The sequence below is a fragment of the Gouania willdenowi genome (assembly GCF_900634775.1).
Source record: "Gouania willdenowi chromosome 24 unlocalized genomic scaffold, fGouWil2.1 scaffold_320_arrow_ctg1, whole genome shotgun sequence".
In the NCBI taxonomy this organism is placed as follows: domain Eukaryota; kingdom Metazoa; phylum Chordata; class Actinopteri; order Blenniiformes; family Gobiesocidae; genus Gouania; species Gouania willdenowi.
This window is the reverse complement of record NW_021144848.1, coordinates 1,176,869-1,195,419: the sequence shown is the minus strand read 5'-3', so window position 1 is coordinate 1,195,419 and position 18,551 is coordinate 1,176,869. Positions and strand designations below refer to the sequence as shown.

The following is an 18,551-nucleotide window of genomic DNA, read 5'->3' as shown; positions in this document are numbered from 1 at the left end:
GGAGGGTGTGAAAAGATGCTAAACATAGCCACACTAGATGCTAACACTTTACAGCAGCGGACCAAACCAGATAATCCACACATCCGGCCAAAATCACCTGACATTTATGTCTGAAAATCCAAAACTTCCTGTTACAATGGAAACAGTACTGGAAAAAAACCGCACGAGTTAGCATGCATAGCTTCATTTAGCGACCGCACAAAAAATGGTGACATAGGGACTTCATTGTATGACAAAATAAGAATAACAACAAGTTCAAGAGTCCTTTATAACCTCAGCACCAAAAAAAAAAAAAGCAAATATGTATAAAGTATCACAACAATCACCAATTAATCATCACCATGATTGAAGTGTGGATTAAATCGTTGACCCCGCCCCTTCCCCTGCTGGAGACTCCAGTAACTGCAGCTCCATGGTTGATAAACGTAGCGTAGCTCTTACCATGCGCTGCGCGGTTAGTAGCTCGCAGGTTAGTGGGAGCAGGTGGGGAGTTGCTGGTTGTCTGTTGGGCTACAGAAAGAGTAAACAACCATAGATCACTAGTTACTTCAAGAGTCACGTGCCAGGGGAACCAATCAGAGGGCAGTATTGCAGCAAGGACGTCATGGGATTTTTTTTTTTTTTAACTTGTTTTATGACTTTATAAACAAAAAAAATACAAAAAAATAATGTTTTTAAGCATCAAAATGATTAATTTTGATATTTTGTTGAGCTTCTATTGCGGTAAGAACATATTAGAGCAGTTTTGAAGTTGCTTCATCGCTCCTTGTTCATACCAACGTTGATTTTTAAGACTTTTTATTGGTTTTAAGTAACTAATCCTTTTAATTATTCCCATAGTAAGACTAAACCCTTTTAATTATGGGTAAAACTGGATTTTTTATTGTTGAATTATTGATTTTATGTAATTTGACCTCCAACAACGATGGAATATTTTCACCAACGTTAGTTAATTTGTTTTTAACCAAAAATAGACACTCGGCCATGGAAGATTCCAATACATTTTGGAGGAGATCAATTTACTGATCAGTTTGAAAATGAGTAAATTTAGCTCAGTTATGTCGAGTTGGTTCTGCATTTACCTCACCAGGTTTCATCTGGATCAAGTCTAGGTTATGCATTTCATTGCAATTTAAAAAAAAAAAAGTAAATATCTGGCAAAGAGGATTTTGGCATATGGTTAATAAAAAAACAAAAAAACAAAAATGAATAACTTTTTTTGCAAAAATAAATTTTTTGGTAATGTGCATGTGCACGCAGGCGCATATATGCACACAATCGATCTCAGTACGATGTGAACTCAGTACATGACACCGGGTTTAATCTGGATTGGGTCTGGGTTAAGCATTTAATCACAATCTTTTTTAAATGTAAATATCTGGCAAAGAGGATTTTGGCATATATGGTTAAGTAAAAATTGCTTTATTTAACTCACATTTGTAACAGTTTATCGCTTTCAGTTGCTAGGATGGTTTGGTTTAGAATCCGCTAGCATTAGCGATGCTAACAGAAAGCTAACACAAGAGGAAATTTTACTTTTATTACGTTATTTATTTCAGGCTCAGTAACTGTGATTCATTGTAATTGGACTTTAGTAATTTAGAACATCATTGTAATTGACTTTCTGAGGATACAAAATAATTGTAACTTCATTGTAATTGGAAAAATGCTGAAATCCTGTAATTATAATTAATTGAAATTGAACATGAATAATTGATTAATTGACCCAGACCCTGAATCTAAATAACAATGAATTACATCTAAAAGTGCAAACTGTGTTGTTTATTCCAGTCTCATTATACAAGAAGCTGGAATTACAAGCAAATGTAGAAAAACAACAGTTTGAACACGTTTTAGTTTCGATTCCCTCGTCACATTATTAGTTTCCATCTCGTGTTTGCAAACCAGGAAGCAGCCAAGCATGCAAAGCCTTACCAGAGGAGGAGGAAAGGGATGAGGAACTGGTTGCACTGGTGCTGGAGGAGGAGGAGGAGCTGCTGGGTGAGGTTAGAGGCATGCTAGTGGGAGGGGTGGTGGTGGTGGTGGTGGTGGTGGAGGATGGAGTGATGGAAACGACTGGAGAGGACAAACGTTTTAAAAGCACATCATGTTTCAACCCTTTACACTGATGGACGCTCAATTATACTCAATATATTTATCATTTTACAACACTTATAGACATTATCAGCCATTGTATTATAGTAATGTATGAATATATATACATACAGTACATACTAGAGATGGAAAATATCAGCCGATATCTGCCATAAAATCTAATATTGTTTGACGACACTTTCGGTTTTTCCATTGAAAAAACATATTCAAACTATATATCTACAATTAATATGGCACTTTTTCCATTACTAAAGTTGAATTAGTTTTGTCCTTTGATGATGCATCACATTAAAAGTAGGCTTAATGTTTTAAATTCCATGCATATATATTACTGCAAATATGAATTGTATTATTATTAATAATTATCATAACCTGACGTAAAATTAGGTTGGGGGAGGGGTCTATGTACTGGTATATATTGGTATCAGTTCATATCAGAAATTAAGTGTTGAGCAATATTGACGTTTTAAATTATAGATTATAAAAGTAACTAAACACCAAAACAGTTTTTTTTCTTCTGAAAACAAATGTATTTGGTATGAAGTTAAAAGTATTTTAATTTGGAATATTTTCTTGTAAAATTGTGAGAGTGAGTGCCCTCTATGGGTTGAAACACAGTTATTACAATAGAAATTCACCAGTGGCTGAAAATGGTTGTGATGTTTTAGGCCCAGTTCATATACGGCCTGTACTATGAAGCTAGATTACCTCGCAACGCGCTAACTTCCAGGATTTAATCAGTGTGTGCTGCACTACAAAGCTGGCTAACGTCTTACGGAGCTAAATCACCATGGTAACTTAGGCTGAACGACTAACCTGGTCGGGACCAGGTTTTGTTCTGGCTAGGATCTGAGCGAGTACTAAAGCCCCGCCTCCTGACCAATCAGTTCTCTTAGAAAACAACCTGCCCAATAAAAGGAGGATCATTGTGTGAACACGTCACTGTGTGGATCTGATGTGACTCTAACAGAAGAGAGAATATTTATCATTTCATTTACCGATGACATCATATAGGAAACATATAGAGATTTATATCTGATGGACTGATAAAGTAAAAAAAAGTCAGCTGATAAAGCCTGTGTGCATCGAGCGCTTTCAGACAAATTAATTAATTAATTAATTAATTAATCCATGTATTCTGTGGTGACGCTGAGAGCCTCAGTCCTGTGGATACTATAAAATATAAATACATTCCACCTTATGATGTAGGATGATCTATATCAACGCAGCATCAGAAACACAGACAAGTTAAAAGAAAAAGTGAAACTGATCAGTGTCGGTTTATTCTCTGTTTATAATTTCTTAAATTTAATCATTAACACATTAATTCCTGCATTAATTACTTTCTGCTTTTACTGCAGCAACAGTGTTGTTTTTGGTCTGAATTATGGATTTTATTTCTTCATATTTTTAAAGAATTATTCCTCAATTGTGACGTAGGTAGCAACTGATCACTGAAAAGTCCTAATACAACAGTGACACTAAGGATGCTTTCACACATATAGTCCCATGTGACCATGTGAACAGTATGAGGAAGAGAGACAAGTAAAATAAATGAATGATGTGGGAGTAATACGGAAATGTGTGTGTGTGTGTGTGTGTGTTTGTTTGTGTGCTGACAAAGTGGCTCTGAAAATGGATGGATGGATGGATGGATGATAGATGGATGGATATTTGTGTGTGTGCTGCCTGATGGAGCTTTGGGTTGAGAGTGCGCGCGTGCCTGTTGCCTTGACGACGGTACGTGATTGCTGTGTGTTGCTGCTGAGCCGTCACAGCAAGGAGTTGCTCCGTTCCTAGACAACCGGGGTTGGTCATAATCAAGCATTAGTTTGCATTAGGCTGCTGTAAAGCAGTATATCTTGCCAGGAGGCAGGAAAGTTGCAAGTGCTGTTTTCTGTCCAGAGACAGCAGGGGGGATGAAAGACCCCCCAATCACCCCATAAACACTTGTAGTACCCTCACAGGGACTACGAGAAGGATTAATTAAGGTGATGAGTTACTTACTTCTGCTTTAACTTAATGTGTTGTAATCAAGTTTTGTAGGACAGCTTCTGTCTGACTGAGAATGTTTGGTTAGGTGAAGCTAACGGAATTAAATCCAGGATATCATTATTTAGCTTCATCGTACAGGCCCAAAAATTTAAATTTTTTTTTTTTTTTTTTTTTTACTATCCAGGATCTCGTAATCTGACTTAATTTTATCCCAGTTGTCCAAAACTCTCTGTATGTGTGTTTTTTGGTGTCGTTTGGTTGTTTCTGATTTTTCATTTTCTGGGAACTTCAGATCTAATCTGAATCAGATTTTAGCCATTTTCAATATTTGAGCCAATCCATTATGCAAAACCTGATCAGATTACCTTTTGAACAAGTGGCCCTAGCACCGAAGGAGAAAAGCGTTTGAGTGAAGGTCTGAGGTGAGGTGAGGCAGCTTCTTACCGTGAGCGTTGGCATTAGTATGATGGATGATGTTAGTGGAGTCAGTGGATGAGGCAGGAGTGGAAGCAGCTGCTGAGGAGAGACAAGACGATGGGACGGTCCACAGAGACACAAAGATAGAGAGAGAGGTTGATGATGAACCACCGACATTTCTACGGAAATGAGGAAGACGCACGGCACGCGCTGATGCTCACGGACGCTGGAGATTCAAACACAACCTTCACACAACCAGCAGGAGGAAACCATGACTCACATCAGCTCCAATAATCATCAAAGTGACGATACAACGCGACAAACAATTAGAATCAAGAAGAAGAAAAACGATTTTATTCTATCTCTAAATGTCCCACATTCACAAACAAGGACACCCACAACTTTTACCACAACTTCTCACTACGTTTCTTACAATCTGCTGCATTATTTCATCTTTAGTAGGGCCAAAACTTTTATCTCAATATTTTTTCTCAAAATGGCGAGATACAATATTAATCTTGGTATTTTTAACTCAAAGTTCTGGGTTAAATTTGCTGATGAAAAATGCCACACAGGCTCATTTATAAACAAACAGCTGCACAATACGTGTCACTTTTGGCTTTTTCTCCTCTTATGCCGCGTTCTCACCCCGATGCGTCACAAAATGTCCGTACGTGCAGATTACACACAAAGTCAATGGATAATTGTGTCCCCGAAATCTTTCCTGTGCGGCGGTGCGGTCCAATCCGCACATCAAGAGCGTTGACCGTGCGAGTGTGCTCCCAATTGTACGCATATCCGCACATTCGCAAGAGTTGAAAATGTTGAACTCCTGCGACCTTTTCGAATGACAAAAGCCAATCAGAGTCTTTTTTGACGATGATGTCACGTCAACACGGACACCGGTCTGTTCACCCATTCAACCATTGAGTAGAAGCTGTGTGTGACCACCTGGAGCTGTAGGAAACGGACTTTATAACCAGGACCGGACTAGGAAGGATTAGGCCTGGAGGAGAATCAGCGAGGAGGTGGTAGTAGCAGGTAAAAGATCTCTCTGTAGCACTGAGCTAGCATAGCATTAGCCGCTAATCACACCGGCTTTTTTCACTGGTGGTTTATGTTTATGAGAGGAGAAAAAGGAGCACAGCTCCTCGCTTCAGCAGGCAGTGAAACTCACCCAGTTGGATGTGCCGCTTGTGGGCGGGGCTTTGCTTCAGACGTGCGTATGAATGGGGACCCTGCGGTACGTTTCGTAAGGCAGGGTCGCAGGATCGTATGGCATTGCCGCAGAAGACGCATTTGGTGTGACAGTACGTGTGAGTGAATTCTGTAGTGTGGCTTGTTTAGGGGAAGGTCTGGGTTAGTACGCACTCAGAAATACATCTGAGTTTTTCGTGCTCTTCTGAGAAGTAGTGAAAGTACTTGATATACTGTAGGTAAATCTTGTCATTTTCTATATAAAAAAAATAGAAATCTCGATATATCTTGAATCTCAATATATTGCCCAGCTCTACAGTAATTATTAGACACATATTGTTTACCTTTAAGTCTGAGACAAAGACAAAAAGTTAATATTCAGCATTTAGAAACATGACCAATCTAAGCATTAATACAGGAAACAACAAAGGGTTGGTGTGTGTTTGTGTGTTTTTCACGTCCTTTTATATTGTAATTTTGCATATGTTTATGAAGTCATTTTGTCTCTTTTAAGAATCATGCATGTTTTTGTTTCAGTTTTGTCTAACTTTGATTCCTTTTGCATGTTTTTGTCATTAATTATGTTTTTGGAAAGATTTTGTGTTACTGAATTTAAATTGTGTATCTTTGTGTTCTTTTGCTGTATTTTGTGTATTTTTGCTGTCGTTCTGTATATTTTGTTGTCTTGTGTATTTTTGCCGTCTTCTGTGTGTTTTATTATCCTTCCGTGTAGTTTTGTTGTCATATTGTGTGTTTTTGTTTTCCTTTTGTATGTTTGTGTGACGTTGAGATCTGATCGTAGCGTACGCTCATGTCACAACTGATAAATACCGTAGCTTGTGCGAATTTGGTTGAACGCACGTTGACGTCGTACACTCAGATCTGAACTTACGAATGGCTGATAAATGACGGCCACTGTTTTTATATTTTTGGAATGATTTTATGTTTCTGGATTTATAATGTGAGTTTTTTTTGTTGTTTGTTTATACAATTATATTGTGTGTTTCTTTAATTGTCTTGTGTATTTTTGTGTTCTTGTGTGTTTTTTGGTGTTTTTGGAATTTTATTGTGTTTCTGGATTTAAATTTTGTGTTTTTGTTGTGTGTATATAGAATTATATTTTGTTTTTCTTTTGTTGTTGTGTGTTTTTGTGATTGGTTTGTGTAATGTTGTTGTCTTTTGTGTTGTATAGTTTTGTGTATTTATGTTGTCTTTCTAGTGTTTTTGTTATTGTTTTGTGTATTTTTGTTGCTTTTGTGTATTTTTGTTGCTTTTGTGTATTTTTGTTGTTTTTGTGTGTAATTTTAATGTGTTTTTGAAGTGTTTTTGAAGTTTTAGTCGTCTATTTGTGTGTTTATTTTGAGGGAGAAATCAAATCAGACCACAGGCCAACATTTGCCCGTGTGTAGATTTTCCTTGAATCTTTGGTGTAAAGCTTACGATCATCTTTCTTCAGTTGTTGGTCCTTCAAAGCTTCACTTTGAACACGGTTGTGACCCACCAGCACAACATGACGGTGGTTTTTAGGATTTTCTTCAGGAGTGGATCAGCTCCACACATCAAACGTTTCCCGTCCCACGGCTCTTCAGCTGATCACGTTCATTCAGTGAAAAAGTCCCTTCACAGTCACACAAAAACTGACCTTTAGAGGATTTAAAAATGTCCCTCCAAGGCTTCGGTAGCTGTGGACAGTGTGAGAACTGACATTTCAGGAGCTGCTGCTATGACCTATGGGTGAGCTACTGGTCACGTGACCTCCCGGCCTCTGATTGGCTGCAGATCGCGTTTGAGAAACAGCCTGAAGGCATTTCCAACACATAACATGACTCATGGATTCAGATGTGAGTCCTTAAACGACTTCTCCTTTTCATCTCCAAACCCTAACAGCAGCGTTTAGGTTAGAAATAAAGGAAAAGTAAACAACAGCAACTTTTACAGCTGTAATTAACGCTATGATCACAAGTATATATTTACAACTGAACAGTTAAAGTTCTTATCAGTATTTATATCTAAGAACAAAGCTATTGGACAGAAAGTAGCTTCAAAATACTGACAAAATCAAAAAAAAGGGAGTTCAAAACACACAAAAATGGTGTTTAAAAAGGAGTTCAAAGTTTAGTTATTGCTAATTTCTTAAATAATTGTGTCAAACTGAACAAAGGCATAAAAATAAAGAGGTTCAAATAAAAAGTAGGCTTTAAAATACAAGAAATGGTTTGAAATACAGAAATTTTGATTCATAACAGAAAAAGGTCTTCAAAATACTCAAAAAAAAAAAAAAATTAAAAATTAAATGGAATTAGAAAATTTAGAAATATTAAAACAAATTGTATAAAATACTGAAACGTTCAAATGACCAAAAAAAAAAGGGTTTAAATAAAAAAAAAAGTTTAAAACGCAGAAAATGTTTTAAAAATATTAAAAAGAAAAGAGATAGTTAAAGATACTAAAAATGGGTTCAAATTACCAAAAACGAAAGGTTTCAATAGAGAAAAGTGTGAAAAGAGTTCGAAACACAAAATTATTATGTCAAATTGAACAATGACATCAAAATAAAAACAGGTTAACCATTAACAATGGTTTGAAATAAAGTACATTTGGTTTAAAATACAGAAATAAATAAACAAATGGGGTTACAAATACCCCCAAAACTGTTCAAATGACCAAAAACAAAGTGTTTTAATAGAGAAAAGTGTGTTCAATGTTCAATGTTTGAAATACTGAAACTTCAATATGTGCGTCTTATTGAATTTCAGAGTGTATTTGGCTGGAAAATAGTGAACTAGAGTCACAAGTTTGTTGTTTTTCTGTTCATAGTGCACACAGAATAGTAACTTAAATCCATCTCAGAAACTCATAGAATGTGCTGCTCTGAGGTCAGTAGGAAGGATTTGAAGTGTTTTGTGGTCCTACCTGGGCACCCCAGGGCAGGTGAGGCACAGCCGGAGGTGAGAGGAGTGACGTTGGCCATGGAGACACCTTAGAGGAGGACAGAAGACAGAGAAATCACAACATGTTCAGCTTAAAAATGTAATATGGAGAATTCCAAGACTGAAACAAGAAGCAAATTAAAATTTTACACTGTAAAAAATGTAAATAAATCAATGAACGTTGGCGTTATGATATGTTTCTGGCCATACGCGGACAGTGCAGTGCATTGGGCTCCATTAGCAACCAGGGGGCGCCAAAGCAGAGTCCAAGCAGATCCGGCGATAGATGTCTATTATGTATAGTGGAATAGATAGGAGCAGCGTATGGATGAGGTGGTATGGCAAACAGCATCGTCACAGACTCCCCGGTAAACATTCAGGACTCAAACCTAAATGACTCAAAGGATTCTGCTCAAGTACCAGGATCGCACGCCCTGGAAACATTCAGGACTCAAACTTAATTCAAACGACTCAAAAGATCCGAGTTAAAGATCTGAGTAGTAGATTCCCTCCAAATTGTCAATTGGATTCAAACAATCAAAGTTAAAGACACGGGTCACAAGCTCCCCAAAAACATTCAGGTATGAAACGATTCAGGTTAGAAAAACCCTGGAAACATCCAGGACTCAAACATTACTCAAAAGATTCAGGTTAAGGATCTGAATCATGGATTCCCCAGAAATGAAACAATCAGGGGTCACAAGGTCCCCGGAAACATTCAGGAATGAAACGATTCAGGTTAGAAACAGTCCGGATTTAAAAGGATTCCAATGATCCGGGTTAATGACTCTGGGAATAGGTTGGTTTCAAACGATCCAAGTCAAGGAGCGTCTAATGGATTAGGAAACATATTCTTATACAAAGTTAGAAACGCCTCTGGTGAAAAATAATCAAATGTGTTTTGGTGTGTGTGTGTGTGTGTGTGTGTGTGTGTGTGTGTGTGTTTGTGTGTGTTTGTGTGTGTGTTTGCCACTGATGAACTATAATCACTCTCACGTCCTTGCATTAGCGGCAGTAATTCTCCAACATTAGTGGAAAAACATGTTTGTCCTTCACAGCAAGGGGACGTTCATATTTATGGTCATGGCGTACGCGGCTGGAACAGTGCGGCTGCATATAAACCGAGGGTTAACAACGGGGCCTGATAAAAGAACAACATGTCGCTCAGTGATAGATAGATGAATGCTTTCAGGGCTAAACGGTGCGTTTTGATGGGACGAGACAGTGGATAAATTGCAGGTCTGTTCGGATGATTGTGTGGGAATGTGTTGACGACATTAATCAGGTTTTTTATGTTTTTTTGACATAAAAGCAAAGTTTCCGTCTAAAAGCTGGAGGATCAGCAGCGTCGGCCTTCAGGCGTCAATAAAGAGATGAAAGACTTCACATCGTTTCCAGGAGGAAGCACCGATACACACACGTAGACACGCACACACGTACGTCCGTAGATGAGAGCCGTGGACGTCGGCCTCATTAGCAGACTAAACGGTGGCTCCAAACGGTCTGAAGCCCTAAAGCGGCCTCGTTAAAAAGAAGAAGAGCAACAGTGAGGTAAACAAACCTCGCTGAGCTTTAACTACCAGAGATAAACCAGCACCAATTGGGCTCAGGATTCAGCCTTAAAGGGACAGCTGGTGGAATAATGAGCGATCCAGATTAAAGAGTCTGTACTGAATCAGAACTCACAGGTTGTCCGTTGTTAACATTAAAGAGGCAGTATTATGAAAATATCACTTCATAATGGTTTTACTACAGTGTCCCTTGTTATTCCACATTTTGTAATCAGCTCCAAACGGGTGAGTTGGATTTTTCTCACGTTGTGACGTCACATCGCGGAAACTCCTCCTCCTGACAATCCAGGCTCCTCCTACCCTATAAGAATGTGAGCTCCTCCCTCTCAAACTACCTCACAGATAAAACAAAAACTGCGTTTTAATATAGAATAAACATTATACTTTATTGTCATATATGTAAAGCTACATACAGGAAATGTGTTCTTTGCATTTAACCCCTCCCTGAGGAGCTGTGAGCAGCCACGGCGTAGCGCCCAGAGAGCAGTTCCACTTTTAGTAGCCGTTATATCGTCTTGTTTCGCCTTTGACTTGATCTGTTTGTGACCCAATGCAACGCAGCGGTTGGACAAAACAAATGATTATTATCTTAAATAAACTATTCCTGTGGTTAAGAGAGAAGAGGAAGAGAAGAAAGTGACTTATCAGCTTAACATTTCGGTGTTTGAAACAGCTGATTGACTCTTCTGCTGCTGCTGCTGTGATGAACGCACCCTGAAGCAGCGCTGAGACAGACTCACAATCACAATAGCCGCTTAAATATCCATGTGTTTATAATGTGCAGTTTTTTGACTGAAAACAAGAACAACAGTTTGTGGATAGCAAAAGAAAATTGCTTTGGTGATCACTGATCACCCTCTACAAGAGCGAGGCATGAAGTCTGCGTCTACAGACACGCCCACTCATGCACATGCATGAAGGGCCTAAAACAGCCTGTTTTTAGAAGCCTCATGAAATTGACTTTTCAGAGGCTGAAACTCTGAAAAAAAGGCAAGTTTGGGAAAATAAACCTTCAATATTATGTTGTTGTGGTTCTTAGAACACATGGAGATGTGTGAAAAATAGCATAATACTGGACCTTTAACACACATATTCTGAGTCCTCTAAATGAATGCTACACAATACTGAACATTTTCGAAAATGACCCAAAAACACATTTTGGGTTTTTGGCCAAAACACTTTTCTCACCAAAACCAGCCGATCCTTGATTGGGTGGGATTAAACCAGCGCATTCAAGAAATGATGCACGCCACAATTATAGCACAAAAACTGCAGAGAAGCTGATCTTCACCAAGAACTTAAATGCATTTTTGAAATGTATATTGTTTGAATGCCAGTGCTAAATAAATATTTTCATATTTTTAATTGATTTATTCTTTGAAGCATTAATATGAGGTTAGTACACATTCAGAGCCATAAATGCAACGGGACTAACAATTAGTATAATAATCTATTTCGGTGTTTCAGTTTTCGGCCTTGATTTTCTCTTTTTCAGTTTCAGCCAAGAATTTTCATTTCGGTGCATCCCTACTACACAAAGTACACAAAGGGCATAAAGTCACCAACTCACCATGAATGAGGCGGACTTAAATATGACTCGAATCACTAATAGAATCTCACAAACAAGCGGAACTCAAACAATAAAGGTTAAGTTCCCGGATCAGTCAAGACTCAAACGGATTCAAACAATCAGAGTTAAGAACCCTGGTTGTAGACTCAAACAATCACGCTTTAGGGTTGCTGGTCAGATGCTGACACAGAGTTTATTTGGTCAAAGGGGTTTGGGGAACAGACCGGTCTGAGATTCAAAGGTTAACCAGCTTTCACTGTGTGTCTCAGTGAATCTGCAGCTGTTCAGTGCTCTCAATGTTATGTATATTGCTAATAGCCATAGTCAAAACAGAGCAGAGGCTCCTCAGGCTGAGGCCTTGGTGAACGCCATCAGTGTACGATGGTATCTGGCCTGCTTAGCGCAGTCTGACCAGAACCAACCAGGAGAGAGTTCTGTAATTACCTATCAGACTGGACCTAAAGGAATTCAAGATTAAGGACTCGGGTCACAAACTCACTAAAAACTGATTCCAACGTCTTAAACAATAAAGGAAAACAAGGACCATTGTGGAGGAACCACACTCCTAGACATGAGATGGGAATGATGGACCAATACCAACAACACGGAGGGAAAGAGAACCACTGTAGAAGCTAGGTTGCCAGGTTGGATTTGTTGTGTCTAAAGGAGATGTTTTGGCAGATGTTTTTTCTAAGCTAAATCATCAACTGTATCTGGCAAAATTAATGACTTTAAAGGAGGGATTGTTATAGATAAGTACGCCTTGACTCATTAGAAGTGATTCAAATCTAACCAAAATGCTTCTAAACTGTCCAGGTTGGTAAATACGTTCATTAAATATTATGCCTCGTAAATGTAGCGAGTGGTGAATGCGTGAAGTTGCCGGCGTACTCACTGCAGCTGAGCGTGTTGTCTGTCTGAGCCAGCGTGGACGGGATGGCCCAGTAGCCGTTGTCCCAGTCGATGATGTTTCCCGCGGTGTCGCAGGTGAGAGCGGCGAGCTGCTGCGCCGACATGGCGTAGTCCCACAGCCGCACGTTGTAGATGTTCCCGTTCAAACTGTTCTGCCCTGAGAACACACAGGATACTAAGGGTGTGAGAAACAAATCAATTCAGCGATATATCGCAATATTAAACCGCGTGATTATCTTATTGATCCAAAAAAATTGATTTTTTTCATCATGTTTTTTTAACAAAAAAAGCCTTTCACATCAGCATAGCATGTAAACACCCGGTCACTAAGTGTCAGTGAATGCACCATCAGACCTTGTTAAACTACCTCACTCCTCATTTTAGCTGGAGGTGATGGCACTTTATTTTCATAAAACATACTGGGTTCTTTTATAGATGTATGTGGAACATAACAGAATCAGAATCTGTTGCAGAAGCAAAAGTTAAACTTTAAAAAAAAATTATTTGACAGTTTGATAAACAATTGGTGCTTGAATTACAGTTATTTACCATTAACTTGTTTAAAAAAAAAATGAAATAAATTGCATTTTATATCATTTTGTTCTTTTTGTACATTATTGATATTGCGATATATCGTGATGTATATTGTATTGTAGTACCGTGATATTTCATATCGTGAAATGCAAATCCTGAATGATATCGTATCGTCAGATTCATGGCAATGCACACCCCTACAGGATACCGTATCTGATAAAGCTAGGACTGGGCCAATTTATTTCACATTTCTTTGTTAAATGCTGAAAATACACAAAAATACACGCCTCAGACTCACCTCCGAGCTGGAAGTTTCCAGCGGCGGGCAGGAAGTGTCCGGCCGACTCGCTGCATGTCTGTCCTTTGAGCTGCCGGTCCAAGTAAACCTCGACTCGACCGCTGGACGACATCCACAGGACGCAGAAGGACTTCATGCTGGAGGTGATATTGGACGGTGAGAGGATCTTATCCATCGGACAGACGATTCCGTCCACCATTAGTTTCATCTCATTCTGATCCGAACCCAGACTCAAAGCCACGTTGTTGCTGCTGTCCGAGTAGGTGAAGATCTCCTCGCTCTGTGGACGCATTCAGGTCTGGTTTTAGCTCTTTATGGTTATGTTTAGCTCATGGTGGGACTTCTTTTTGTTGTTATTTCTGATCAGGTTTTTTTCCCCTCTCTGTGTGTAGGTTTAGCCCCTTTTTGATTACAACACCCACTGTTGGACTTCCTGTGCCCTAGAGCAGTGGTTCTCAACCCGAGACCCCTAAAATAAAGGTTCCAGAGAGCGGGGACCCCCACTGTAGCTGAAGGTGGTTGAACACAGACATGAACATTGAAGAACAGTCATGTGGAGACAGGACCATCTATAAGGGGGAATAAAGGGGAGAGATTTTTGGGGTCCATCCATAAAGTCAGTAAAATGATGGTCCATTGTTCTATGAATCTGTGATAACCACATTTATTTATTCATCTGAATAATATTCACTGTTATCTAGGGAATTTAGTATCATTTGCCCTATATTATATAGTCATCTTAAAGATGTATTATTGTATTAATTAGAAATAAAATAGGTGAACAGTGGCCAAAAATGGTGGAAAAGATGGTGAAATGGAATTTTATAAAACCATAGAAATTGATTAAAAGTTGCAAATTAGCGTGGGCAAAAACTGACAGAAAAAGTGGTGAAAAGGGCATGACAAACCATGAATGGGGATAAATTGGCAAAAATAAGTATGACATATGGGGAAAAGAGATTAAAAGTGACAATAATGGGTCAACATATGTGACATTCGATGGGAAAAGTGGTGGAAATGTCTTGAAAGTGGAAAAAATGTGCAGAAGAGGGATCGAACTTTGATGGAGAAGTGGCAGAAATGGGAGTAATGTAGCAAAAAGAAAAGGTGATGAAAATAGATTACCCCAAATAAGGTCCTGACCCCAAGGTTGAGAACCCCTGCTCCAGAGTGCAAATTTAGAGCATGAACAATTGTGATATACCAGCCTCTCTAGACTAAAAAAGTTCTCCATTTTTACTCAAATATAGCTTGTAATGTCATAATAGAAGAATTTTCAAGTGACATCACCATCAAATAGTGAGGAAAAACCTTCAATAACAATAAATGAAAATATGGAACAGTTTATATCTGAGACGATACAGAATATCACAACAGGGACACAGAAAATAAACCTTCATTTTCAATAATTTAAACAAAAGCCCTTTTTATCACTAAAGTCCAAATAAATTAGCCAGAAAAGTGCAAAACAATGCTACTGTATAGGAAGTATATATTATAACAAAACTTTAATTATATTACTTTGTAGTGGCCTAAAGCTGCAGATAGTAAAGAGCGGGAAACAGTTATAGAACGCAAGCTCAGGCTTGATCACCCTGTAGATGGCCACCTTTGATGTGTTAAAAAGGCCGAAACACCCCCTGATTCAATGGAACGCTGCCCTAAAGAACACTTTAACATTATGTCCCATGTTTGTCGACAATGTAAAACTGAACTTTTGGGCCACAACCCACATGTTGAGGAACTCTGTTATATATACAGTGTAGTAAGTAAGTACATATCCTCTGTAAAGTTGTGTTTGCTGACATTTTTGATAAATTAAATCTGCTGTTATTTGATCTTTTTTCTTCACACTTTTTCTACGATTCTATCACCAAACAACATGGCAGATTCAACTGTTAAATATTTTATAATAGGGCAGATATTGATGAAGCAGCGGTGATTTAAAGTGCGGCGGCTACACATTGAGTGAAAAACCCAGACATTTCCATGGATTTATAAAAACCCTGTAGGAGTCGGCTTTGGTTTTCACTTAATCCTCCTTTATCAGTTGACAATAGATGTGTAGTTTGTGTTCAAATGAGACACAATTCCTTTTTGGTAAAGAAATGTGGGCACGTATTTAAAAAAAAATAAATAAATAAAAATCCAGAAGAATGATTTTTAAAAATAAATACAAATACAATAGTTACTGAATGATTGACTACACAGGTGAAGAACTCAAAGCATGCATGTGATAAATACATATTAAGTGAACCGGACCTGTTTGAGGCTGATGCGCTGCACCTCAAAGCACACGGTCATGTGACTCAGAGCAGGAATGGAGACGGAGTCGGCCACTTCGGTAACTTGGCCGCCGCCACTGCTGGTTATCTTCACCTTCTGGTTCCTTAAAGCCACAGCAACTATAACAAAAAGGAAGAGATGAAGATATAAGAGGTGGCCAGGGAAAGGAGATAAAAGGAAGTTCATGGAACTTTGTCCAAATATTTGGTAAAACTAAAGATTTACTCGTTTCACTGACCTCATAACTCTATAACATGGTAATAGCCTCCACTTTTCCCATTGCTCTTAATTTACTGTAAGGTAATAATAATAATAATAATAATAATAATAGTAGTTTTTTTCCTCCTCTCATCCTAATGGGTTTGGTGTTTTACATAGAAAAAAGATTTGACTGTTTATGTCCTGTTATTACACTGGCCTTTTATTCCAGAAAACACTTTTGGTTATAACATGGAGTTCATAGCCTGAGACGATTGCTGTGCAATGATGTGTCACAAACTAAACCTATAAACACACGTTTACCATCAGACCGTCACACTCTGTTCTAACCAAACTATTGTTGTTTTTCTCTAATTAGGATTAAATCAGGTGTGAAAGGTACACATTTGGTCCGGATCTGTAGTACAGAGGTAATGTTGTAGAATTCAGAATAAAGATGTTTTGATCAATTCAAAGCTGAAAGTTTTTGTTTTAGCTTCAAAGAGGCAAGAAAATACAAAAACAATCAACTTTTGCTCCTTTGAATGCATTTTTTCTACATTACTCCCATTTTTCCTTAAAATTCATTGCCTTTTCTGCACATTTTTTTCCACTTTCAAAACATTTTCAGCACTTATAAACCCTTTCCACCACTTTTCCCACCTAATGTTACATATATCGACCGCTTATTGTCACTTTTAACCTCTTTTCACCATATTTCATGCTTATTTTTGCATATTTACCCACATTCACGATTTGCCATGCCCATTATTACGCCCACTTTTAAGCCAATTTTTGACACTATGAACCCTTTTTACCAGTCTTTCTGTCCGTTTTTGCCCCACAAGGATTTCCATCTATAAGATGACTATATACTATGACCCAAATAATAATAAACTTCCTGGATAACAGTGGATATTATTCAGATGAATAAATAAATGTGATTATCACAGATTCATAGAACAATGGACCATCATTTTACTGATGGCCACAAAAAGCTCTCCCCTTTATTCCCCCTCACGGATACTTTTTTTCTTGGTTCTCAGGACAATATACAAGCTTATATATAATATTTAAATCTTTAGTTTCACAGACATCTTCCAAATCTCTGTTTAGCTCAAATAAACCCACCTACTTACTTGCCTTCATACTTGAGTAGCTCAGTATTTGCTAATACTTGCATCATGCACTGAATTGCAGAAGCATTAGCATGTCACGCTTCAAAGAGTGCATACTGCGCATCAAACCAAATTAATTCGACGTCATCCTCCATTTGATAAATGATTAGCTCAACCTACCATGTCGAAAGCTAACACTGAACCCTCGCTTCTGTACGCTGAAGTCCGAGATAAAGGACAGCTCCATCACGTTCCCCGTGGAGTTCAGCATCAGCCCGTTGGCTGTCAGCCCGCAGAACTTAACGTCCGCGCTTCCCGTGTTCACCACCACTCGGTCGTAGATGCAGCCCGGCGCCTCCTCCAGGTCGAAGTCCAAGAAGGACAGCTGCACGATGAAGCCGGCGGGCGCCTGGAGGCTCCACCTACAGGTCTGGGAGTTGGGGTAGTTCTGAGGGTAGCAGGGCGAGGTGATTTCTCCCTGGGCGTCCGTTCGAACCACGTCACAGTTGGTGGAGCTGCAGCCCAGGACTGAAGGTGATAGAGTTCATCAAGTTCATAATGTGTCCACCAAAGTAGCTCAGACAATAATGTCCACATGGGCGGGACAACGTTAGACGAGGACATTAGAGAACCAAGTCAAAGCACAAGATGAAGACATTACAAGACCATGTCAAACAGTCAGAGGAGGACGTTTGAAGACCAAGACACAGTAGTTCGAGAACATTCAAAGACCAAGTCAAAAATAAGAGGACGACAATTGAAGACCAAGCCAAAAAGTAAGACAAGGACATAAGGAAACCAAGTCGAGGAATGAGACAAGGCCATTAGTAGACCAAGTCCCAGAGCAAGACAAGTATTTTTGAAGGCAAAGTAAGAGAGTAAAATGAGGATATTACAAGTCCATGTCATGGAGTAAGAGGAGGACATTTAAAGACCAAGTCAAACAACAAAACAAAGACATGAGGGGACCAAGTCACAGAGTAAAACAAGGACATTTGAAGACCAAGTCAAAGATTGAGACAAGGCCATTAGACCACCCAGTCAAAGAAAAGCAAGAACATTAAGAGACCAAGTCAAATTTAAGAGGACGACAATTGAAGACCAAGTCAAAAAGTAAGACAAGAACTTTAAGAAGCCAAGAGAACATTTGGAGAATGTTTTTTTTGGGAACATTTGGTGACGGAGTCAAAGCAAAACAAGAACATTCAGAAACTAAGGCGAAGGTAAGAGGAGGACGATTGAAAACCAAGTCAAACAACAAAACAAAGACAAGGACATTTGACGATCTAGTCAAAGTAAAACAAGGACATTAAGAGGTAAGACAAAAGGTAAGAGGAGGACAATTGAAAACCAAGTCAAACAACAAAACAAAGACACTAGGAGACCAAGTCAAATATAAGAGGACAACAA

At 38.7% G+C, this 18,551-nt stretch overlaps 1 protein-coding gene across 9 annotated transcripts in view; it reads right to left on the bottom strand.

The window, feature by feature from the left end:
• The window catches only part of adgrg6 (adhesion G protein-coupled receptor G6), an 85,971-nt gene that overhangs the window by 36,007 nt on the left and 31,413 nt on the right, over positions 1–18,551 (bottom strand). For 5 of the 9 annotated variants that reach the window (XM_028440526.1, XM_028440532.1, XM_028440528.1 and 2 more), the window contains exons 3-10: positions 17,322–17,669; positions 15,802–15,944; positions 13,540–13,819; positions 12,691–12,864; positions 8,638–8,703; positions 4,555–4,626; positions 1,936–2,076; positions 442–510 (exon numbers count right to left, since the gene is read on the bottom strand). In XM_028440526.1, coding sequence (XP_028296327.1) covers positions 442–510; positions 1,936–2,076; positions 4,555–4,626; positions 8,638–8,703; positions 12,691–12,864; positions 13,540–13,819; positions 15,802–15,944; positions 17,322–17,669 — 1,293 coding nt within the window. The remainder of the gene's footprint in view (positions 1–441; positions 511–1,935; positions 2,077–4,554; positions 4,627–8,637; positions 8,704–12,690; positions 12,865–13,539; positions 13,820–15,801; positions 15,945–17,321; positions 17,670–18,551) is intronic. The other 4 variants (XM_028440527.1, XM_028440531.1, XM_028440530.1 and 1 more) reach the window with 4 other exon arrangements.